Source organism: Panicum hallii, chromosome 3, assembly GCF_002211085.1.
Source record: "Panicum hallii strain FIL2 chromosome 3, PHallii_v3.1, whole genome shotgun sequence".
Lineage (NCBI taxonomy): Eukaryota > Viridiplantae > Streptophyta > Magnoliopsida > Poales > Poaceae > Panicum > Panicum hallii.
This window is the reverse complement of record NC_038044.1, coordinates 6,380,215-6,403,679: the sequence shown is the minus strand read 5'-3', so window position 1 is coordinate 6,403,679 and position 23,465 is coordinate 6,380,215. Positions and strand designations below refer to the sequence as shown.

The 23,465-nt window shown below is 47.7% G+C and overlaps 2 protein-coding genes and 1 non-coding gene across 7 annotated transcripts; 2 read left to right on the top strand and 1 right to left on the bottom strand.

Annotated features, from left to right (window-relative positions):
* The first annotated feature begins 300 nt into the window (after positions 1-300).
* On the top strand, positions 301-2,386 carry LOC112883919 (probable sugar phosphate/phosphate translocator At3g11320). Its single transcript, XM_025949185.1, has 4 exons — positions 301-920; positions 1,230-1,333; positions 1,427-1,655; positions 1,811-2,386. The coding sequence occupies exons 1-4, from the start codon at positions 414-416 to the stop codon at positions 1,955-1,957; spliced, it is 987 nt and encodes a 328-aa protein (XP_025804970.1). The 5' UTR covers positions 301-413; the 3' UTR covers positions 1,958-2,386.
* Positions 2,387-10,869: 8,483 nt separating this feature from the next.
* Positions 10,870-11,008, bottom strand: LOC112888258. The gene has a single exon (XR_003227795.1). It is a non-coding gene; the product is annotated as a small nucleolar RNA Z247 (small nucleolar RNA).
* Positions 11,009-14,856: 3,848 nt separating this feature from the next.
* On the top strand, positions 14,857-21,350 carry LOC112884226 (DNA repair protein RAD51 homolog 2). Of its 5 annotated transcripts, XR_003227062.1 has the most exons (15): positions 14,857-14,983; positions 15,073-15,186; positions 15,303-15,452; positions 15,976-16,079; positions 16,178-16,241; positions 16,420-16,475; positions 16,921-17,001; positions 17,462-17,527; positions 17,658-17,749; positions 17,832-17,948; positions 18,611-18,754; positions 18,842-18,892; positions 19,772-19,830; positions 20,277-20,454; positions 20,757-21,350. XR_003227062.1 is itself a non-coding variant. In XM_025949583.1 (12 exons), the coding sequence occupies exons 1-12, from the start codon at positions 14,900-14,902 to the stop codon at positions 18,862-18,864; spliced, it is 1,095 nt and encodes a 364-aa protein (XP_025805368.1). In that variant the 5' UTR covers positions 14,857-14,899; the 3' UTR covers positions 18,865-19,077. The 5 variants fall into 5 exon arrangements, 1 of the variants encoding a protein (XP_025805368.1); XR_003227061.1 differs by having other exon boundaries at positions 19,772-20,454; XR_003227060.1 differs by having other exon boundaries at positions 19,064-20,454.
* Positions 21,351-23,465: the final 2,115 nt, after the last annotated feature.

Below are 23,465 nucleotides of genomic sequence, written 5' to 3'. Positions count from 1 at the left end.
AATTAGACTTTATTTAATAATTCTAAATGACAAGATTTTTTTTGATGTGACCCCTCTAAACTTTAAATCCCAGTAAACGAACACACCCTTCATCTCCAGGTGAGAATCTGAGCTGCCACAGGCGCATAGCCCGGTGAGAATAAACCAAAAGAAAAGAGGCACGGCGCCGGGCGGGCGACGCTGTCGGATCCCCTGTTCAACGGCGCGGCACCAGCACGGCGCGGCGCGCCACGTGTCCCCGTCGCCGCCCTTGCTAGGTCTCGGCCCCGACACGCCATTAGCGCGGCGCCAACTACTAGTAATCCGCAGTCACGCGTAACCCCTTCCCAAAGCCCGCGGCGCCAGCGCCTCCCACCCGTCTCCCCCGCCCCCGCCCCCGCCCCCGCCGCCGCCGCGCCCGGGTCCGTTCCGAGATGGGGCAGGAGGCCCACCACCACCACGCGCTCCCCACGTCCGCCGCCGCCGCGGACGCCGCCGCCGCCCCGGCGGCCTCCTCCAGGCTCTTCACGGCGGGGCTGGTGGCGGCGTGGTACGCCTCCAACATCGGGGTGCTCCTCCTCAACAAGTACCTCCTCTCCGTCTACGGCTTCCGCTACCCCGTCTTCCTCACCGCCTGCCACATGTCCGCCTGCGCCCTCCTCTCCAGCCTCGCCCACGCCTACGCCGCGGGCGCCCCCGCCCGCCGCCGCTCGCGGGGGCAGCTCGCCAGGGTCGCCGTGCTCGGCACCGTCTTCTGCGCCTCCGTCGTCGCGGGGAACGTCTCCCTCCGCTACCTCCCCGTCTCCTTCAACCAGGCCGTCGGCGCCACCACGCCCTTCTTCACCGCCATCCTCGCCTACGCCGTCGCCGCGCGACGGGAGGCATGCGCCACCTACGCCGCGCTCATCCCCGTCATCGCCGGCGTCGTCATCGCCACGGGGGTAAAGCCGCCTCGATCTTCTTCGATCTATTCCCTTCTGAGCTGTTTGTCTTCCCCAAACTGTACAATGCCGATGCAGTTCGATCATTTTTTTTTAGAAAAACGATAAAGTTCCGACCGTTTGCATCATACGATGCATACAGCCATTGTCGATTATTACATGATCATTGCCAATGACATGCAATTCGATCAATACTAACTAGGAAACCAGATGTTGATGGACTATTAGACAGTACCACTGCCAAATTTAAATTGCTATGAACTCTCTCCGACAGTTTCACATCTCTCTGCAACATGCATTGTGTTTCAGGGCGAGCCAAGCTTCCATCTCTTCGGATTCATCATGTGCGTTGGAGCCACGGCCGGGAGGGCGCTCAAGACTGTGCTGCAGGGGATCTTGCTATCATCAGAAGAGTAATTTATTGATAATGCTGTCTGTCTTCAGGGATTTCTCGATCTGTCAGAATCAGGCTTCAATTCGTTTCGTTCCCCTTTATACACCTTCAGGGAGAAGATGAACTCCATGGACCTCCTTCGTTACATGTCTCCGGTGGCTGTCATCCTGCTGGTTCCAGCAACATTGATCATGGAACGTGAAGCATTTGGCGTAGTGGCCACCCTAGCACAGGAGGACCCCAATTTCATCTGGATCCTGCTCTGCAACTCCTCCATGGCCTACTTTGTGAACCTGACCAACTTCCTGGTCACCAAGCACACCAGCCCACTCACTCTTCAGGTGATTCGGTCCTCCCCCTTCCTGCATTGTTCTGCATTCTGCACTGTAGACTATTAGCTTGCTCATGAGCTTTGAAAAATTCATATTTGCTGGAAAACCGAGGTACATTACAAGCGATGCAAACTGCTGAGTGTTGACCCCTTTCCTCATTTCAGGTTCTTGGGAATGCGAAGGGCGCTGTCGCTGTTGTGGTCTCCATCCTGATATTCAGGAACCCGGTAACATTCATGGGGATGCTAGGCTACGGGATTACAGTTGCCGGCGTTGTTCTGTATGGCGAGGCCAAGAAAAGGAGCAAGTGACGGCCCAGCCTGGTGAGAAGCTGCTGCCTCTTCTGCATCAGCTCCTTCGCACCTGGAGATGCTAAGCTACATTTTGTGCCTCTACATTTTGCACCAGTGGCCTGAGTTGCTCTGATGGATTCATGGTGATGATATGACAAAAGACTAGCACATAGGTCCCTGTTTTTGCATGCTCCAGAATCGCAATTTGAGCGGCTAAACTGTAGGAAACTGGGATGTGGTTAACTTGGCATTTGGCTCGTGTCATTGAGATGTATTTATCCCTGTAACAGTGTTTGTGTACATTCCAGATGTACAACCAACTGTTTGTACAGCTTATTGGTGCTTACCGGAGAGAATACAGACATCATGATGATCATGTTATTCCTAGTGGAAGGTTGTTCCACATTGAACCCATTGCTTTGCTTTCATCACAGCTCATGCACTCCACATTAGCTATCCAGTTATGCCTGAAAGTGGCCTTCAAGGGATATAGAGTTATATAGACATTGTTTGTTCCTGTACTGGGTGTTGTTCTTCCATTCCTGTTTGTCAGCACCTGGTATGCTCGTTGTTGATGCTTGCTGGTAGCCTCTTTTGGCCCCAGCGCCCTCTCTCTGTTGCTCTTGTGACAAACGTTGTGGTATGAACTTCTTACTGTAAATTGGCAAAGATCCCGCCGTTTTTCTTCTTTATGAAAAGGAGTTTGTATCAGCAGTTCATATGTATAGATTCAAACTCCAGTGCATGTACATCGACGCCGAGGAAATTAAAAGAAGTGCGGTGTTCTCCACTTAATTTAGTCCTCCGATCCATGTCAGAGAATCCGCGGCGGACTTCTCCAATCTCCATCCCAGCGGCAGAAGAGCTGGCCCAAGAAACACCGAAGGCATCGCCATTGTGCTTCTCCGTGCAGCTATTGGAATTTGGAACTGATGCTGTCAAAATAAAGAGACAGCTCTGGGCAAGATAGAGCCATGCGCTCCATAGTCAGCATGACTACAGGAGGCAGTGATGCACGCCACGGCGCGAGCCAAGCCACGCCAGCGCCGCGCGCTGCCACTGCCAGGCACGGAGCGCACCTCCCTCTTTCTTGATGAAGAGCGCACCGTCCTCCAAGGATGGTCGTAGCGCTTGCTCATCGGCGTCCGAGAAGAAGAGGTCCTCTCGGCGACGTACTGGCAGCGGCGGCCCCTCTGTCCACGTTAGCCGTTGGCGCGCCGCCGGGGGGGAGGAGCGCGACCAGAGAGGGGCTCGCCGCACCGCCGGCGTCCGCGTGGAGCTCCCGACGCGGCGACGCCTCCGGAACGGGGAACGAGGGAGGAGAACGCAGGGAACGGCCGGAACGCGGCGGCGCAGCCACCCTTGGTTTGGGGGGGGGGGGGGTGTGGACGGCCCCTGGGTCCATCATATCCGTCGGATCGGAAATGTGAGGCTAGGAAGGGCGGCTCCCTTCCTCTCCCTCCGCTCCAGTGCTGGACTGCCGGTTGCCCCTCGACGATGGCCCTGAGCTCCGCGGCAGGCGGGAGGCGGACGCGCGGCACAGAGGATTGTTGGTGCTTGTGGCCGGCGGGACTAGGCTCTCGTCCCCTCCGATGGGAGCTTCCAAGGCAGCAGCGTGGGGGCAGAGAAGCATCAAAGACTGGCGCATGGCGTTGGAACTCGGCCGCCGGCCGCCGGCCGCCGCGTATCCTCTTGGCCTCTTGGGCAGCAACGGCACAGCGTGCGAGCCACGGCGATCTGTGGTCTTCCGGCGCAAGGAGCACGGCGTGGCGTGCACGACGTGCAGGCGGAGATGACGTCCTCGTCGATGACCGCCGACGCAGCCCGTTGGGCCTGCCTGCGCTTCCCTCCCTCTCGCCAGGCCAGGCGCCGGTATCCCGCCTTGATCCCCCCCTGTCCCCTCCCGGGCCATCAGCATCCAGCACGCGGCGATCCCGAGCCGCACCTCGTCACGCGTCCTCTGCGACGCCGGACTAGAAGCGCGCGCGGCGGCGGCATCTTGAGGAGCACATTCATGGCGCCACGGTACATGCTGTAGGTCGGGGATGGGTTCACCGTGACAACAGACTTCACCGGAGCACATCCGGATCTCCCGGAGGCCCTCCAGCAAGGTGAACGAGAGGGGGGAACACAGGGGGCGGCGGGAACGCGTCGGCGCTGAGGCGACGCGCAGCGACCCGGGGGGACCATCCCACCCGAGGAACCGGAACCGACCCACCGAAAAAAACCAACCCGACCTGACCGTATGGGCCGTGCTGTACGGTGCGCACGACGCTGTCATCGTGTTCTCCGCAAACAAGGCCAAAAGAGTACACGTCAAGGCCGTCTACCTTGACCCCTCCTCCGCCATAGCCGCCGGTACAGTCGACGCATGCAGCCGAAGTTCCTTGAAGGCGGAGCCGAGCGCCGCGCAGGGATGCCGGATCTCGTTGCCACCGCACCAGGGCTTGAGGCCAAGGCAGCGGATGACAAGGTTTCAGAGCCGGCGATGGCGGTGATCTCCGGCGCGCGCCTTGCAATAAAACGGCACCGTCAGCAGCCATTATAGGGGTCATGGATCATGGACAATAGCTTGTCAGATGGCTGTGAGAGCAGCCGGGCGTTGGCGGTGTTGGTGGACAGCGCTGCGCTGATCGTGTCAAGCGCCTCTAGCTTCACAACCTCGGAAATTCATTGAGCTTGGTGTACTCCAACGTCTCAATTGGATGTGCTATATATTCAATCAGGAACAAACAAGGTTCCTAAACGGCATAGGAAATAAAGCAGAGAAGGCGTGAGATGGAGGCGTAATTTCAAATGGCTCCTTCATCTCCTTCCCCAATTGGTGTGGTGTGTGTGTATATAAGGAAAGCATGAGCTTTTTCTACGCTCACGTGTAGCTACTCTCATCATCAGTATACTACCGTGCGTATGTCCACATACTTATTTATCACTTTGAGTATGTTTATATACTAATTCTAAGATACTTTAAAGGGATATGTACGAAAAATTTCAAAAGCGTCCTTATTTTTTAAATATATCATGATTATATATTAGTACTAGTATATAAAAATGAGTATGTCCATAATACTTCATGTATGATTACATACTTAAAGTATATACCATTACAGATGGTCTAGTATGATCACATAAACCTCATACATACCTTTCGTTAGGTAAAATACCCCCTACATCATGAGATACATATGTAGGAGTAGCTACAAGTGCGTGTAGAATAGATTTTTCCTATAAGAATATATATATAGACACACCCACGTACCTGCTCCAAAGTGAGCACACGCATGCTATTTTTGTTTCTAGCAAACAAAGCGTGAGAATGTCATGCCAATTTTCTACGAATCCAGCATGACCTTTTTTTTTTGTTAGAATGAGTCAGTTTTGCTCAACGATAGTACACTTTTCTTATTTGCTGAATGATTTGAGGAGGGATCGACACACGTGGATGCAGTGGGAAGACCGTATTAACCTGAATAGACATAGATGGGGCTGAAACTTCTCTTCTATTGCAAAGGGAAGTTGAATCGGGCCTCTTGTGCATGACAAAGGTGGTTTCGTTGTGCAAAAACTGGAGAGGTGAGAACCGACTGGCAATAAAACATATAAGTTCCAATGGCATTACTGCTCACTGAGAATTGGAGTAGTAATTGAGAGGAGCTCTTCTATAGAGTAAGGGATCGGAGTCCATAGTCTTCCAAAATAACAGCTGCAGCTTCATAAAGTGTCTTCCCAACTAGCTTGTGAGCTTTCTTGCTATCCCAAGTTTTCTCATCTTCGACAAGAAATGGCTTCACCACCTTACTTACACCGGAATCTGCCAAGTAGTACAACTAAGACGATTATAGTTCGTTCAGACAAGTGAATTTAGTACCCTATAAACCTCAAAGAAACATCGACCAAGCGTTTCCAAGTTTTCAGTCACCTGTGTTTAAGAGGGTGCCATCCCAATCATGAATGGCATGGGAAATAAGCTGAGGAATGGGCTTGGGTGCTGCCATTCCAAGCACAATGCAGCAAGAGACAAGTTATTTGGCAGGCACAGCCTGAGAAATAATCAAACGATTCAGGCATAAACCAATTGATGGTAAAACTAGAAGAAACATGAGCTTAATAACTACAGGAGGCACACGCCAGGGCGCGAGCCACGCCACGCCAGCGCTGCGTGTTGCCACTGCCAGGCACGGAGCGCACCGCCCTCTTTTTGGATGAAAAGCGCACCGTCCTCTCGGTATACGCGCACGCGAGGTACGATTTGCAGGATCTGAAGGATGGTCGTAGCGCTTGCTCATCGGCGTCCGAGAAGAAGAGGTCCCCTCGGCGACGTACGGGCAGCGGCGGTCCTCTGCCGCCCTCAGCCCTTGGCGCCGCGCCGTCGGGGGATGGAGCACGACCGGGGACAGGGGGATCGGCGCACGCCGGCGTACGCGCGGAGCTCCCCGACGCCTACGGAACGGGGAACGGGAGAGGAGAACGCAGGGAACGGCCGGAACGCGGCGGCGCAGCCACCCGGGGTGTGGACGGTAAATGAAATACCGTCCACCCCTTGGGTCCATTTTATCCGTCGGATCGGATATGTGAGGCCAGGATTAGCGTTCGTATTTGCTCAGGGGCCCAGCGCACCTCCCTTCCTCTCCCTCCGCTCGAGTGCTCGACCGCCAGTTCCCCCACGACGATGCCCTGAGCTCCCCGGCAGGCGGGAGGCGGACGCGCGGTGGTGCTTGTGGCTAGATACACCAGCGGTCAGCGGGACAAGGCTCTCGTACCCTCCGATGGGAGCTTCCCAGTCATGCAGCGTGGGGGCTGAGGAGCATCAAAGGGTGGCGACCATGGCGTCGGAACTTAGACGTACGGTCGGAGGGAATGTTTGACTGTTCAATTTGCATTCCGTGCCTGGCATGACCGCCGTCAGCTGGGAGCATGGTCATTCAGGGACCTTGCTGTTGGTGGCTAGCTTGTTGTTTGACGGCGGATTAGGATGGTTGCAGCCTTGCAGGAGCAGAACATGGCGCTGAGTTCAGTCTGTAAGATTTGAAGGAAACGTGGTTACCTATCTTGGCTAGCCACGGGTGCATGTTTGTATATGGCAATTGCCAAGAGTTTTACAACGATACGGTAGCAGTTACAGACTCGGTTTGGCTTGTACAAAATCAATCTATGTCTACATCTAAGAGCTTAACAAACCGAGTATGATACAATGTACCACATCTAGTTCCGAACATATCTGTTACAAAGACCAGATTATTCTAACATCCTCCCTCAATCTAAACTTCGCTTCCTCTTAAGATTTAGATTGTTCTTGAACTCTTCAAGTTTCCTGACTGGTAATGCTTTGGTGAAGCCGTCAGCAACCGAATCCTTGGAAGGAATTAATCTTACTTGCAGCTGCTTCTTGACCACACGTTCTCTGACAAAATGAAAATCGATTTCTATGTGCTTTGCTCGCGCATGAAAGACTGGATTAGCTGAAAGATACGTAGCTCCCAAGTTATCACACCACAGAATTGGCGGTTGTGCTAACTGAACTCCAAGCTCAACTAACAAAGACTCAAGCCAAATCAACTCAGCCGTCGCATTTGCCATTACCTTATACTCTGCTTCTGTACTTGATCTTGAGACAGTAGCTTGCTTCCTAGCACTCCAAGAAATAAGATTTGACCCAAAGAATATCGCAAAACCGCCTGTTGACTTTCTATCATTAACACTTCCAGCCCAATCAGCATCAGAGAAAGCACTTAGTAACATTGAGCTTGACTTTTCAATTTTCAAACCAACATTCAAAGTATTTTGCAAATAGCGAAGAATTCTGTTCACAGCTGACCAATGTTCAGTGGTTTGTGCATGTAAGAACTGACACACCTTATTAACTGAATAAGCTGGTGAGAGTAAGATGTTGCAATGCACCCACTATACTCCTATATCTTGTACTATCTTCTGGTCCCAACAATTCTCCCTCATGACTAGAGAGTTTTTCTGAAGTTGACAAGGGTGTTGGAGCAGCTTTGCATTTGATCATGCCAACACGAGACAATATTTCTTGAGCATAGTTTTCTTGAGACAGTAGCAGCTCTTGTTTGTCTATTTGAACTTCGATGCCCAAGAAATAATGTAGATTGCCAAGATCCTTTAGTGCAAAATCCTTCCTTAGATCATGTAATAGAGCTGTCACGGCTTCACTAGATGAACTTGGGACAATAATATCATCAACATATATGAGCATATAAATGACAATTCCTGATCTTTGATATATAAACAGAGAAGTATCTGACTTAGAAGCCTTAAAACCAAGATCAATAAGTTTAGAACCTAATCTTGCATACCAAGCCCTTGGAGCCTGCTTTAGCCCGTAGATAGCTTTATCAAGTCTGCAAACAAGATGTGGAGCATTGTCATCTTCAAAACCAGGTGGTTATTTCATATAAACCTCCTCTTCCAGAACACCATGTAAGAACGCGTTCTGAACATCCAACTGTCTAAGGCACCATCCTCTAGAAATAGCAAGAGGCAGAACTAGTCTAACTGTAGCAATTTTAACAACTGGACTAAAAGTATCCTCATAATCAATGCCATAGCATTGTCTGAATCCCTTGGCTACTAGACGAGCTTTGTACCTGTCAACCGAACCATCTGCCTTCTTCTTAATCTTATAGACCCATTTGCAGTCAATCAAATTGTTACCCAGTTTTGCTTCCACAAGATGCCATGTTTGATTTCTCTTCAATGCTGTATACTCTTCTTCCATGGCTTTCTTCCATCGAGGATCATCTAAAGCTTCTTGTAAATTTTCAGGCTCTCCTGTAGCATAGAAATTTCCATACCTGATGGTCCCATCTGTAAATTTCTTGGGCTTAACAATCCCATGTTGCATCCTTGTGCGTCGGCGTGGAGGAGAAGGAGCTTCAACATTTGTTGATGGCACATGATCCCGCAGGCTGATCCTCTTCAACATTTGCTAATGGCACAGGTGATCCCGCAGGCTGATCCTCTTCAACATTTGTTGGTCGAACCGGAGAGGACGAGATGGGTGCGTGCGTGGGAGAATCCACTGCCCCCCCCCCCCACGCCACGCCGGGATTGGCTGAATGCGGCACCGGAGCGGACACCACGTCAGGTGCAGCAACACCGCGATCGCTGCCAAATGGAACAACAGATGAATTCCCACCTCCTGGATTGATGCTGTCATCAATTTGTGCCGAGTTTTCAGCAGAATTTTCCTGTCCATCACAAGCACTATCACCAGGATCATTAGTAACATCAGTAGCACAACTTACACCCCCAAGCAAATGAGTAGGAAGAAGGATTATTTCTTTTCGAAGCTGAGCACCAGCATTGGGATGAACGTGAGCAAAAGGGAAAAATCCTTCATAAAAAACAACATCCCTAGATATGTATATGCGACCACTAGAGATGTCAAGGCACTTAAAGCCTTTGTGAATGGGACTGTAGCCTAGGAAAGCACAGCGGGTAGAGCGGAAAGCAAGTTTTCTAGAATTATATGGTCGCAAGTTGGGCCAACACGCACAACCAAAGATTCTTAGGGATGTGTAATCTGGTTTCTCTTGAAACAGACGTTCAGTGGGTGTTTCATAATCAATAACTTTGCTGGGAAGCAAGTTAATAAGATATGTGGCTGTGAGGAAAGCATGATCCCAATATTTTAGGGGCATAGAGGCATCGGCTAAAAGGGCAAGGCCAACTTCAACAATGTGACGATGCTTCCGTTCAGCTGCACCGTTTTGTTGGTGAGCATGAGGGCAAGAAACCCTATGAGAGATTCCAATGCGCTGAAAGAAGGAATTTAATTTTTCATACTCTCCTCCCTAATCAGACTGCATGGATTTTATTTTCTTGTTAAACTTCCTTTCTACAAGTTGCTGGAAGTTTTGAAAAACTAAGAGGACATCAGATTTTTTCTTGAGTAGGTAGATCCAAGTGTATTTGCTGAAATCATCTATAAAACTCACATAATATGTATGCCGACCAGCTGAGATAGGAGCAGGCCCCCATACGTCAGAATAGATTAGATCCAAAGGAGAATCAGAGGTACCATTTGAAATTGAATAAGGAAGTTGATGGCTCTTGGCCATTTGACAAGCATCACAAATAGACTCTGATTTCTTATTACTATCACACGGAAGACTATTCTGACTAAGAACTCTCTCTACAATAGGAAAAACTGGATGACCAAGTCTACTATGCCATCTAGAGCTGGATGGCTTGTTGACTCCAAAAGCTTGTTTGCTGGGTACTCCTTTAGAAGGGTGTGGTCCTAGAGGATATAGGCCACCTCGAGATCTACCTTGATGCGGGATTTTCTTGTTCCCTGATCCTTAATAAGAAAGAAGTTGGGATGAAACTCTAGAAAGGCATCATTATCGCGTGCTAGCTTATGAACAGAACAAGATTTTTGCTAGCACTAGGAACATGAAGAACATTATTTAGAAGCAGATCTTTGCTAGGGGTATGTAAAGTTGTAGAGCCAATGTTATTAATTTTCATACCTGATCCATTGGCGACATGGACTTGATCTCGTCCTGTATACTTGTCGCGGATGGTTAATTTCTCCAACTCTGAAGTGACATGATCTGAAGCTCCACTGTCAACGTACCAATTTGAGTCATAGCCGTATCCAGTTGTAGCTGCCCCTGCTGTCTTCTGGTTTTGTTGATCATCATCATCATCATCATACCGATACCAGCATCTTGGGGCTTCATGTCCTTCCTTCTTGCATATCTGACACACCGGCTTGGTGTTGCGCCCTCCCTGTCTGGGAGTATTGTTGGAGCTGGAGGTGTTGTTTCCGTTGTTGCGACCAGAATTGCCACGGCCACGACCACGATTGTTACCACGGCCTCGACCTCTGTTACCACGCCCTCGACCAGCCATGTTAGCCGAGGATTGGTACTGACCACTCTCTTGGTACATCTCCAACCTCTGATCATAGGAAAGTAGCTCGGAGTACAAATCACTCAAGGAGATTGATCCAACACGACCAAGAACTGAAGATACAAAGGGGTTATAATCAAAATCTAACCCAGTAAGAATGAAGTGTACCATCTCATCATCGTCGATGGGCTTGCCGATGGTAGCAAGCTCGTCCTTGAAGGCACACATCTTGGTGAAGTATGGTGTAGTTGACATGCCACCCTTCTTGAGCGTGGCAAGCTGCACGCGCAGGTTCGTGACCCGAGCCTTGGAGTGTGCTGAAAACATTGTTGACAGCGTCTTCCATGCTTCTGCAGATGTAGTCACCGTAGCCACCGGTGCTAATGCATCTTTGGTGAGAGAATTCAGCAGGTAGCTTAGTAGCTGCTGATCCTTGGCAATCCATGAGTCATACTCAGGATTGCAGACGACTACGTGCTTGCCGTCCTTGTCGACCAACTCGATGGTCTTTGGCGGCTCATGGTCTGAACCATCTAGGATTCCCATGAGCTGAGCACCCCGTACTGCAGGAAGAAATTGCGCCTTCCATAGCAGATAGTTGTCCCGAGTTAACTTCTCTGAGACAGAGCCGAGTTGCGCTGGTGTTGGCGAAGCTGAAGATGACGACGCCATGGAGCACTTCGACAAGGTTATGGATGTTTTGTCAATTGCCAAGAGTTTTACAACGATACGGTAGCAGTTACGGACTCGGTTTGGCTTGTACAAAATCAATCTATGTCTATATCTAAGAGCTTAACAAACCGAGTATGATACAATCTATCACATCTAGTTCCGAATATATCTGTTACAAAGACCAGATTATTCTAACACAGTCGTCAGATAAATCCGTACAAGGCGTGTGCTTGAGTGCCCTGATGAAGCAACGTTGATGGCGGTGAATTTTGTCCCGCCAGCGTTGCTTCAGCAAAATGTTTCTGATTTGATCAGAACTGATGCAGCTGTTCAACAAGGACTGCAGGTTGGAACATACGATGTACCATGATGCATCGCCCATGCACATGCACCCTGACGATGCAAATATCACTCCACATGTTGAGGTGATCATCTCCGGGGAGGGGAGGAGAGCTAAGGCTCTCAGGTAGGCAGCCACTCCCTTCGTGTAACAATGCGCACGCTGTAACACGGTTTACAGGCCAGTTCAACGCAACAAAGGCAACAAGGAAGATAGATCGTACTGCCCGGCAACCATCTACAAGAAGCCAAGACACGAACAAGTGGCGCCCACGACCAGCGACGCCGGCCGCCGCATCCTCTTGGGCAGCAATGCCCGGAGAGAGCGCGCCGCGCTAGCGCCACAGCTATCTGTGATCGTCCCCGGCGCAAGATCGCAAGGAACGCGGCATGACGTGCACGACGGTGATGAAGTCGTCTTCGGCGCCGCCGCCGCAGCCTGTGGCGCGCGCCTGCGCTTCCCTCCCTCGCCAAGCCAGGCGCTAGTCCGGTCGCCCGCCTTGATCTCCCTCCTCTCCCCGGCCTGCTGCCGCCCGCGCGCTGCGATCCCGACCGCATCTAGTCGCGCGTCCTCTGCACCGCCAGACCCGAAGAAGAGCACGATCATGAAGCCACTGTGCGTGCTGTAGTGTAGCCTTCCCTTCTCATAGCCCTCGCCGGTGGTCGAGACAAAGGTCCTACGATGCGATGCTATCTCTCGCATGTGCGGTGCGGCTGACGGCTGTGCTCGTGCGTGGCTATGCATTGCGCAGCGTCCCCCGCTTAGGAGGGTGGTGGCGTGATGCCGCTGCGGCGTGCAGGATATGCTGAAACACGTGGAAGCTGGAAAGCAGGTCACGTCAGTTCATGTTCATCCTCTATTCTTCGTGATTTTCATAATTCACCATTCCCTATGTTTCAATTGACACACGACTGACGTAATATGTTTGTATGTTTAATGTTTGGATGTGCGGGTGACAATCTAATCTGACGAATCCTAACTTTGAACTTTACGAGTGATGAAGCATGTCAATCTACTTTCAGCTAGACTATACTCCGTTCTACCAGAAACATTTGGACTGAAATCTAGGATTAGTAAATCTCGAGCTTGAGCCAAGCGTCCTCCAGTCGTTCATGCAATCCTGCGACGCCTGAGCTTAGACTCTGTCAGAGCCGAGCTCAGCTTTTTCCAGGTGGAGGAGCGATCGCTCGAGCAGGTTCGTCAGACGCGCTGGGCTTCCACGCGGCATGGATTAAGGAAGGGTCCGCAGGATGATGGATTTGAGGAGTTGTCAGGTGGCTGGGACCGTGACCACGAGCTGGCGATGGCCGTGTTGTTTTCCAGGGCTGCGCTGATGGTGTCAAGCACCTCTGGCTTGACAAACTCCGAAAAGCATGCGACAGACATGCCGTGCAACTTCGCAGCACACAACAAGCAGAGATTACCTATCTGCTCTGGCTCTAGCTCTCAATTTCATTAGGCTTGGTCTACTCCAACATCTCAACTGGATCTGCTACATTCAATCAGGAAGAAACAAGGTACCTAAACGGCATAGTAAATAAAGCAGGCAAGGCATGAGATGGAGGTGTAATTTCAAATGGCTCCCATCTCCTTTCCAATTGGTGCAGTATATATACATACATGCTCGGATGCTCCACAGTGAGCATGCACATGCTATTTTTGTTTCTAGCAAACAAAGTGTGAGAATGTCATGCCAAATTTCGACGACTCCAGCATGACTTTTTTTTTCGTTAGAATGAATCAGTGTTGCCTAACAATAGAACACTTCCTTATTTGCTCAATGATTTCAGGATCGACAGTTCGACACACGCAGATGCAGCGGGAATACCGGCTGAAACTTCTCTTGCATTGCAAATGGAAGTTGAATCGGGCCTCTTGTGCGTGAGTGACATGGCAAGGTGGTTTCGTTGTGCAGGAACCGGAGAGGTGAGAACTGACTGGCCAATAAACCATATAGTAGGAAGTTCCAATGGCATTACTGCTCACTTAAAATTGCAGTAATAATTGAGAGGGGCTCTTCCATAGAGTAAGGGAGTCCATAGTCTTCCGAAACAACAGCTGCTGCTTCACAAGGTGTCTTCGCAATTAGCTTGTGAGCTTTCTTTTGCTGTCCCACGTTTTCCCATCTTTGACAAGAAATGGCTTTACCACCTTACAGCAGAATCTGCCAAGTAGTACATCCAAGACAATTAAAGTTGGCTCAGACAAGTGAATTTAGTACACTCTATCAACCTTTAAAAAAATCGGCTATAAGTGTTTCCAAGTTTTCTTTCAGTCACTTGTGTTTAAGAGGATGCCATCCAAATCAAGAATGGCATGGGAAATAAGCTGAGAAATGGGCTTGGTGCTGCCATTCCAAGCACAATGCAGCAAGAGACAAGTTAGTTGGGAGGCACAACCTGAGAAACAATCAAACGATCCAGGCATAAACCAATTGATGGTAGAACTAGAAGAAACATGAGCTTAATAACTCAAATAATGGTCCATATTAGTAATAGATCAACTTCAAACTAAAAATTGGATCCAGTGGTGTGCATAAAAATCGATTGCATAATAACTTGTAGGCAATTACATGCTGACATCATGAATTCAGTGTTCAGTCACAAAGCATTTTCAGGTTGAGTACAACCGACAACTTTTTGCAAAAAATGAAGTCAGTGGGTGTGTATGTAATTGGGCCAGATACAAATACATATAGCTTTATACAGGGTTTGAGGTGTTTGGGCTTCGCACGGCAGGAAGGGAAGGGAAGGGAAAGGTGTACCTGGTGCATGCTAGTCGCCGGCGAAGAAGGCCTTGCTCAGTGTATCAGAATCTTTTTTCCGCGACATGGTGCCCACCTGTCCAGCCCACCAAGTAGACCTTGGTGGGTGGGCTCGTCAAATGGGCCCAATGGACTTCCATTTGTTTTTTTCCGTCCTTGCAGCTTCCTCAGAGAAAAGGAGGGGGAGGATAGAAACGGCGGCAGAAGAATAAGCGCGCAAACAAAAGCATTTCGAATCCCCAACACCCCCCCCCCCCCCCCCCCCCCAAAACAAAACCCCTCCTCACCTTCCTCGGCGATCGCGATGGCGAACATGCCGGTCTCGGAGATGCGTCTCCCTCCGCACCTCGCGTACCTCCTCGCCGCGCGCCGCCTCGACACCGCCAAGGTCAGCCCCCACCGCCTCCCCACTTTTCTCCACCGAAACCCCACCTCCTCTGACCGTGGAGCCGGCCGCCGGCGACTTTCTCGATGCAGGACGTGTTGTCGCTGCCGGAGGTGGAGCTCATGGCCGTCCTCGACGCCGGCGTCCCAACCGCCCGCGCCGCCGTCGCCCACGTCAGCGAGGCCGCCTGCCCGCCCTGCCAGACGGTACCGCTCCCTCCTACCGTCCTACACTCTGTTTCCCGCGCCGCGGATTCGGGGTCTCTCGGCGGAGTGTGGTCGATTTAAGGTTTCGGATTTCGGTTGCGTGGTCGGCTTGCCAGGCGCTTGCGCTTCTGGAGGAGCGCGTCAGGCTTGGGGGAGGCGGGCGGCTGGCCACCACGCTCTGCGGGTTGGACGAGGCGTTGGGCGGAGGAATCCCCATGGGAAAGCTCACCGAGGTAGTTGGGCCCTCGGGAATCGGCAAAACGCAGGTGAACCGCTGATTTCGGGATTTTGCACTTAATTTGCTAACTGCGTGGTGTTAGTGGTGCGGTGGATGTACGGAGTTACCGTGTACCCATGTGGGCGCCAAGTGTTTGTGAATATGCGCCTGCATGAACTTGATATGCAATACATAATTGAGAAGGAATTAAGGGAATGTACCTTGCTTATAGGCTTCATGTGGCGCTGCATTGTGAGCTTGCACATGTCGTAACTCCAATTCCAGTGACCTAGGCCTCTTGATCGAGGCCACTGATCAATGACCATTTATTGCATATATACTTGCCTTGTGCGTTCATTAGCATTTGCTGTGTTTATCATCCAAATGCACCTATTGGGTTGATTGATGTATGTATAAGTGCCAATTGTTTTTACACTGTTTCATCTGGAGAGAATCTCAAGCATGTTAAATTGATGGATCCAATCTTGTGCTAGCTTAATTGTATGTTATCTAATTCTGTTGCTCATGCTGTATGTTTATTGAACTTTTCCTTATGGTTTTGCACACTGCAGTTTTGCCTGAAGCTTGCCTTGTTAGCAGCATTACCAGAATACTACGGAGGTTTGGATGGTAGAGTTGTGTATATTGACACGGAATCCAAGTTCTCTTCACGGAGGTAGCTGAAGTTTCTGATTACTGTTTACTACTCCCAAGTATGTTCTTTATGAATCAATCTTTAGCCAACCTTCTCACGATACCGTTAATATGTTGTAGGATGATTGAGATTGGTCAGAAAAACTTTCCCCAAATATTTCGACAAGAAGGCTTGGCGCAAAAGGTCCTCATACTCTATATTCTATAATCCATATTCTGCTATGCTTATGCTTGGGAACCTTCTTCCTCATTAAAAAAAAGAGATAGGGAGCCTTGTTAAGATATCTTTCATTTCTTGTACTTCTGTTCACAATCTTGATATTTTTTGACTGTTGTTTCATATCATTGTTTATCTTTTGCAGATGGCTGGGAGGATCCTAGTGATGCGACCAGCATCTTTAGCTGATTTCACCAAGAGGTATAACTGTTCTTGAAATCAATGAGCTTCGTTGCCAACATTCTTTCCTTTATTTAGGAAGCGAGCCTAGATCAACTGGTTTGGGTGGAAGGTGTGGTTGTGCATCCTAACCACCCATGTTCGAGTCCTCTTCAGCTCGTATTGGGTGCCTATTTTTTCTTAATTAAAACTGCCTAATTCCTCCTTTATTTCCAAAATATACTGCTAATTGACAGATACTTTTAGTGCTTTTAGTTCTTAGGCACCTGAAGTGTTGGAATTTCCCAAAATATCTTCAGGATTCTAGTACCATGCTGTTGAAAATTTTAAATGCTTGTTGTCTGCTCAATCTCGTGCAGTCATAATTTAGATCTTGTGTTTTAGGTTTCTGCTCATGAAATTCAACATGTTGAACTAACACTGTTTCTCTCTCTCTCTCTCTCAATATTTTACTGTCTTTCAACAGTTTGGAACAGATGAAGGTGACTCTTCTTCAGCATGATGTGAAGTTACTCATTGTTGATAGCATGGCTGCTCTTATGTCATTGTAAGCTATGAACACGAAATTTGTTAGTCTAGTTTTCAAATAACCTGCTGTCTATTTTAAAAGGTTGAAGTGTATTCTTGTAGACACTAGACACTCTTGTGCATATCTTCTTCTGCTGGCTACCAGGTCATTAAAAATATCCAATTTCAACTGAAGTATGTTTGACCATGTAATACCATCATGTCCAACACGTACTGATTAATTAGGAGAAGTTTTCAATATCAATCAGCTAATGCAACTATTAGCTATCGCTGTAGCAAAACAAGGGCCATGGTTGCTATGTAATGGCTAGCTTCTGTGCCTTCTCATGCTGCTAGTGCTAGAGTTGAAGCCACACTCTACACCTCCAATGCTTGTTGTGTTTAGGCTTTAGGTTTTTACATCAGCTCAATTAAGTTCTTGAATAGTTATGCCATGATTTGATAGAAAACTAACCTTTATTGCATCCTGTCTGTAACAGGGGAAATGAGAAAGCTACAGCAGGTTTCAGACAACATCCTTTAAGATGGACCCTTTCTTTTCTTAAGTGGGTTTCCCAGTCTCTTAAAGTTCACATCATTTTCTATATGTTGTTTCTAGTTTACCAATACTAACCCCACTGAAATACCTTTGGTTTCCTTCCTTTCTTTCTTTGTCTTCTTTTTTTTCTCGTGCAGGTCTATCGCAGAGTTCTCAAGAATTCCAGTTGTCGTTACAAACCAAGTACGCAGCCAAAGTAATGATGATGGTTACCATTTTTCCTTTGAAGGTTTGGACTGTATTCCTATAAGCTCAACGTTTTAGACAATTTGCTGAACTGGACTGAAATATTTGTACAAAATCATCTGCAGTGGACAGGAAGGATGGTAATAACTGCGCTGAAAGGTTTGATTCTCATCTTATTGCTGCTCTAGGGATTCAGTGGGCTCATGCTGTAACTGTCCGCCTAGTCTTTGAGTCTCATTCAGGTTTGTCTTGATATTTTCCTAAATAAAGAAGGGAACTTATGTCCTCTGTTCATCCACCATTGATGGATCACAGGACTCATACATAACTTTTGAATTCGTGTCAGATTAGTACCTATTAAGATCATAGGAATGCTTGATACTTTTTCATGGTTTGATCTTTTTGATATGCTGCATGTCTTGTAACGAGAAAATGACACACAACTTCAATTGCAAAACATTGTTTAGTTATGTCTATCATGTTATTTTTACCTTAGAACTTGAGACTTCAGTTTTGATGTGTGGTTGAAGTGCACAGAAGCACAACTAAACAGTAGGAACTTCTAAAAATGCATTGCCTTTTTTACCTTATAAAATAGAACTACAGCAGTCGGCAACATGTAGTGCTGCATAATAATATGGAAAAATTGACATCACTTGGTAAAAATGGTATGATATGAATACACATAGCGACGCAAGATAATCACAACTATGCTAAGGAGGCTTTCTCTGACCACAAAATCTTTATAAAATTACTGAAGAAGTCATATTGGTTACTAAAATACTCCCCTTTTGATATTATGTTTAGTCTTCTTCACTTGAGATTTTACGAATCACATAGCATTTTCACATTTATCATTGCATAATATTAGATGAAATAACTATATAAATTGCGTTCTCCATAGGCCACAGATTCATCAAGGTGGCCAAATCACCTATGTCTCCGGCAGTAGCATTTCCATTTGCTGTTGAGTCATCAGGCATTACATTGCTAAGTGATGAAGGCATTGATGTGACTGGTCCCGAGATAACCTCAATTCGTTGTCAAGGTACAATCTATATTTTGCTTTGCAGATCATGGACTTAAGCTCACATTCTTCCTGCTATAAATCCTTCTAACTCAGATATTTCTCCAGGGCAAAATATTCTGTCTCGATAAACCATTTGAATGCTACTATATTGAACAGGTGTAATCTTGCGTTTCTTGTTGTCTAATGACTATGAATAGATTTTATTAATTTCAACGCACTCTCCTTCAAGTTCATAAGTAGTCCTGCTTGTGTATCCTGTTTTCTCTTCGTAGAAAGGCTTTTCGATTGATTGGCTGTGGCAATCTTGTATGGATTCATGAACTTAAGGTGATGGATGTTTTCGGACCTGAGACTGTGGGGGAGTTATCTGCAGCATATTCTTTTCTCACTAAATAATAGAAACAAACGTATGTACAAGGGAGTTACACAGCCTGGAAGTGCAAAAAGGAAAAGGAAAGAAACATCAAGAGAAGCTACTCAGTCAATCACTAAGCAAATGTTTATCTGAAGGTTTTGCCCTAAGTATATCCCGAGCAAATTCAACTTCGAATTCTCTCTTCCATCTTGTTAGAGAAAGGATACCCCCATAGAAAATTTTTCTGTTTCTAGACACCAGATGGATCGGCAAGCCACAGGGAGTATTTCTCTGCAAACAGCATTTCTAAATCTTTGCCTTTAATGAACATGCCAAGAATTGGTAGGTTAAGGTTCAAGTTCAACTGAATGTCCACAAATTGCCAGGACCACTGGCTAGATGAACAATGAAGAAAGAGGTTAAGGTGATGGAAATTGGAATGCTGCATCTTGTTAACCACAACCACAAGGAATAAGAGATTCATTGGGATGTCTGAAAGGACTCCTTATGTAAGATTTGTCTTACCACTTACAAGGCATGAACTGTGAACTGTGAGGTCATGTATTATTTTTGTAGCTTGCAGAAAACTGATGCCAATTTGCCGAAGGCATGATAAGTTCACAGTTTTGCTTGAACTATTCACTGATTGATCCTAATTTGTTTATTTTTCTGACTTTCAGAACTCAACTACTCATCTGTCCAGTTGTACAGGCAGGCAATATTCAATCGTTGTCACTCTGTACGTGACTATCCAAAAGTGGTAACAAATAATTATCATGGTCTTAAATAGTTAAATATCTCGATCCTAGTTTCTTTTGTGTTGCAACTGTCACCTGTAGGTATCATTCCAGTACTGTATAATTATGGTAGCAACATGATTAACTCCAGTGATGATTCGGTTTTGGCAATACTACGGGCTGTATAGGAATAAGGTTCACCTGTGCAGGTCAAATTGATTGATGTCTATTCGAGATAATTTGATTGATATGTCAGATCTGGTTTGTGGGTGTTCTGTTCAGTTAGTGGGAGGGGATTCCTGCTGCTGTCTACTTTATTGTGCATAAAAAAATGGCAGTTATTCTATCTTTTCCCCTTATGATTCTGTGAACCCTCCGCAGTTGTCCTATTACTTTGTAAAGATCAATTCTTGTGAAGAAACTTTTTCTGAATTTTGGAATTTTGCAGGTCTGTATCCTTTTGTAAGTCCTGCTACAAGGCTGGTATCCTGCAGGTGAGGTTTCTTTCCAAATATCATTTATGTTTGTAACATAGCATGGACAGCATAAAGTGATACCATTAAGGGGAGAAGATCAGACATGGCCTTCTGTAGGAATTGTTGTTCAGGAAGGTCATTCATAACAAGGTAAATACTTCTGTTCCAAAACGTCATGTATTTGCCTCCAACCATTAGCTCAACGATCTCAGAAACTAACCTTTTATTTTCGGAATCCTGAACTGTCTTACGGGCATAATAAGATGGAGTTAAACGCTATATGAAGAACGCTAGTAAACTATGATATCATGGTCAATGGTTAGAAGAAAAATGGCAATCATGTACAAGAGAAAAATCACCACGATACAGTTTTGTGTAACTCTTGTAGAAGGCCAAAGTCGTAATTTTTACTGAATTAACTAACTTGCTTTTGCATGAACTCTGAATTCTAGGTTTCACCCTACCTGTACCTGATGAGATCAGCAGTCGCCATTGGTCGTCAGAATCAATGCAAGGTACAACAATTTACTCATGAGCTTTGAGTTATCTTGATTGCAGAAAATTTAACAGTCTGTGCTTTCATACGCGACTCTGCTGCCTGATCCATTACTATTAGATAATGTATAAAATCTTTTAGAATCCCTGATTGGACATTTAATATTAGACACGGAACCATGAAATTTAGTGGAAATAATGGTCTGACCTGTGTGTTTGGTTTGGGCTAGTGGACTTTCTAAGAATGGATACCAATCCTCCACGTCTTGCGATAGCATTTTTTATACCTCGATAACCTCGTATGGTGTGTGCGCCACATCATGCCGCTTTCTGTTTCCACCCACAGAAAAGAACAGGAGCCACAGCCCACAGTTGCCGCCTTATGGGCTCCTTTTCCTTCTTAAATTCAACAATCACCAAATCATACGAATTCTTTGAATCCTTCTCGCCTGGCTTTTGTTTATTCAATCTAGGAGTTGCCCTTCTCGTCTATTCGCCCTTGCTAGCTGGAATGGGCACCCTAACTAATCTCCTGAAAAAGAAGCTGCTCACCTGGGAAACTTTTGCGCGCATCGCGCCACTAATATGGATAGCATATGCCTGGAGGTTAGTGTTTTACCGAAGGGACAGTGTTTGCTTTTGGGAGCTTAAAGAAACAGAACTAGGTTCTAGGGGAACCAATTGAGGCGAAGCAACTGAACTGTCTTGTTAGTAGACAGGAAGAATCACTTTACCGGGTGTTGATTGCTTGGCAATTAAACTAAAAGTCCAACCCTTCCTTTCGTGCGATCTTGATGGAATGCTATCAGGGTCACTTTTTTGCGATTTGGACGAAAGGGGTATGTCTCTAGAAGCAACATATTTGTTCATGGAACTCATTATTGACGTGCCATCTTTTTTTAGAGCACCAGGAGAAACAGTGTGCACTTGCAATTGCAAATGCCTAACCACTTATTCCCCCACATGCCCTGAAAAGGCAGAAAATATTCACCATATTTGCTAGTGCGTTTCCTCATTTGGGGATACGGTATCATAATAATATAGCCCCGGTCGCTGCTATTTGGGGACATAAGCTTTACCCGGGCATCTAAAGAACATCAGGATGCATGAAGACTGGATTCTGCCTAGAAACAACTTTGTTCCCCGGCGCAGCTGATTCTCGTAATGGCGCATCGTCCCATCGGAAACACCAACTAGGGCCTGCTGTAGAGTTAGGTATTTGACCATGTTCCTATGTCTGATGACGCAGCTTTTACTTTTAACATTTTATTAGCATCCGGCTGTAGGCCCCCTGAACCACTTGCGTCGATTGCTTCAGCGTCGAGTCAGCTAACCCAAAGCTAACCTTTCGGTTGGGTTGTCTTGCTCTCGCAGACCTAAACATAGTACGTGTGGTAGTACAAAAGAATAAAGGAGAAAAGTGTTACCAAGGTTCTAACCTAGGAGTCAAACATGGGCGCGCCCCCAGTTGTTTGGCAGCCTGGCATTGGCTACTAGTCGCCGGGTCCAAGGTTCGTATGGCCGCCAGAAGAGCCTACTAGTAGTTACATGTGTGGCTGAGAGCGAAATGTGAACCAATTAGATTGGGCGGTTGTTGAATAGGAGGCGCGGGCGCCCTCCCCTATCTGTCTATTCTAGGACCATCCATAGGTGAACTCCTTTTTTCCACAAGAGTAGTTGTTCACAAGCGCACACTGTCGCATGATGGATGATACGGCTCATCAGTTGCATCTCCCGGTCGCTTGCCTCGCCTTATCCGTGCGGCCCCGTTGACAGCTCCGGGCGGCGGGGCGTTCGCGCAGCTGGGGACCGACCCCCCACCTCCTCCTCCATCCCTAAGGGCAAAGCAACCGGCTGCAAGTTGCAACCCCCCACCCCGGTAACCTGATTGCCATGAGCAAGTTGCAGCACCATGGTGTTGGATTGTTGTTGCCTTTGCTGGGGCCAAGCTCAAGCCATTACCTTTAACCACCTGACCCTGCTGGGTTTGCATTGCATGAAGCTACACTGCACCTACTATTTTGGGCAGGTGTGGACAGATGCTAAAGTACAGGCAACAGCCGCAGCAGCATCTCCCGTGTCTAATAATATTTATAATCGCTCCAAGGTCGTTTCCAGAGCGTCTTACTCAATCGAGCTCATCAATCAATTACATGGAGGTAGATAAAGCGCACGGAATTAAACTATTAATGGTTGTTTAGTGGCCGGATGGGCAGGGGGTGAGGTGACCTGCAAACCATAATGTCCACAAACAAAACCATAGTTTTCCGATTGGTTGGGCAAGTGGCACATATAAGGTTTCTTTGTTTAGTCAGCTGTTCTTATTTGGGCGTGGTAAAGGTAGAGGGGGTGGGGAAAGTACGTGATTGATGTGGCGCGTGTGGGCTATTCCAAAAGCGTCTCTTCCTCGTCCCCCCTTCCCGTCGACCTTGACGGCTTCCTCCTATCTAATCTGGGATAGGTTGGGATGGAAAGGCCGGGCAGGCCAGGCCACAGGCATCCACATTAGTGGTTGCCACCCCCACCACTTGCGCTTTGTCTCTGCATCCTACTGTGTCGGCACTCACTGCCGTTCCTGGCTCCCGGTGACCGCTTCGTCCACGTCCCGCCGGCGGCGAAAACAAGACCACACCATGGCCCCCAGGAAAAATCATATGACACACCAG

Coding starts and splice junctions, on each gene's coding strand:
- LOC112883919 (XM_025949185.1), top strand. CDS start 414: ATGGGGCAGGAGGCCCACCACCACCACGCGCTCCCCACGTCCGCCGCC. Junction 921..1,229: donor GCGTCGTCATCGCCACGGGG/GTAAAGCCGCCT, acceptor ATTGTGTTTCAG/GGCGAGCCAAGCTTCCATCT. Junction 1,334..1,426: donor ATCTTGCTATCATCAGAAGA/GTAATTTATTGA, acceptor ATACACCTTCAG/GGAGAAGATGAACTCCATGG.
- LOC112884226 (XM_025949583.1), top strand. CDS start 14,900: ATGGCGAACATGCCGGTCTCGGAGATGCGTCTCCCTCCGCACCTCGCG. Junction 17,002..17,461: donor ATGGCTGCTCTTATGTCATT/GTAAGCTATGAA, acceptor TGTCTGTAACAG/GGGAAATGAGAAAGCTACAG. Junction 18,755..18,841: donor AACCTCAATTCGTTGTCAAG/GTACAATCTATA, acceptor ATATTTCTCCAG/GGCAAAATATTCTGTCTCGA.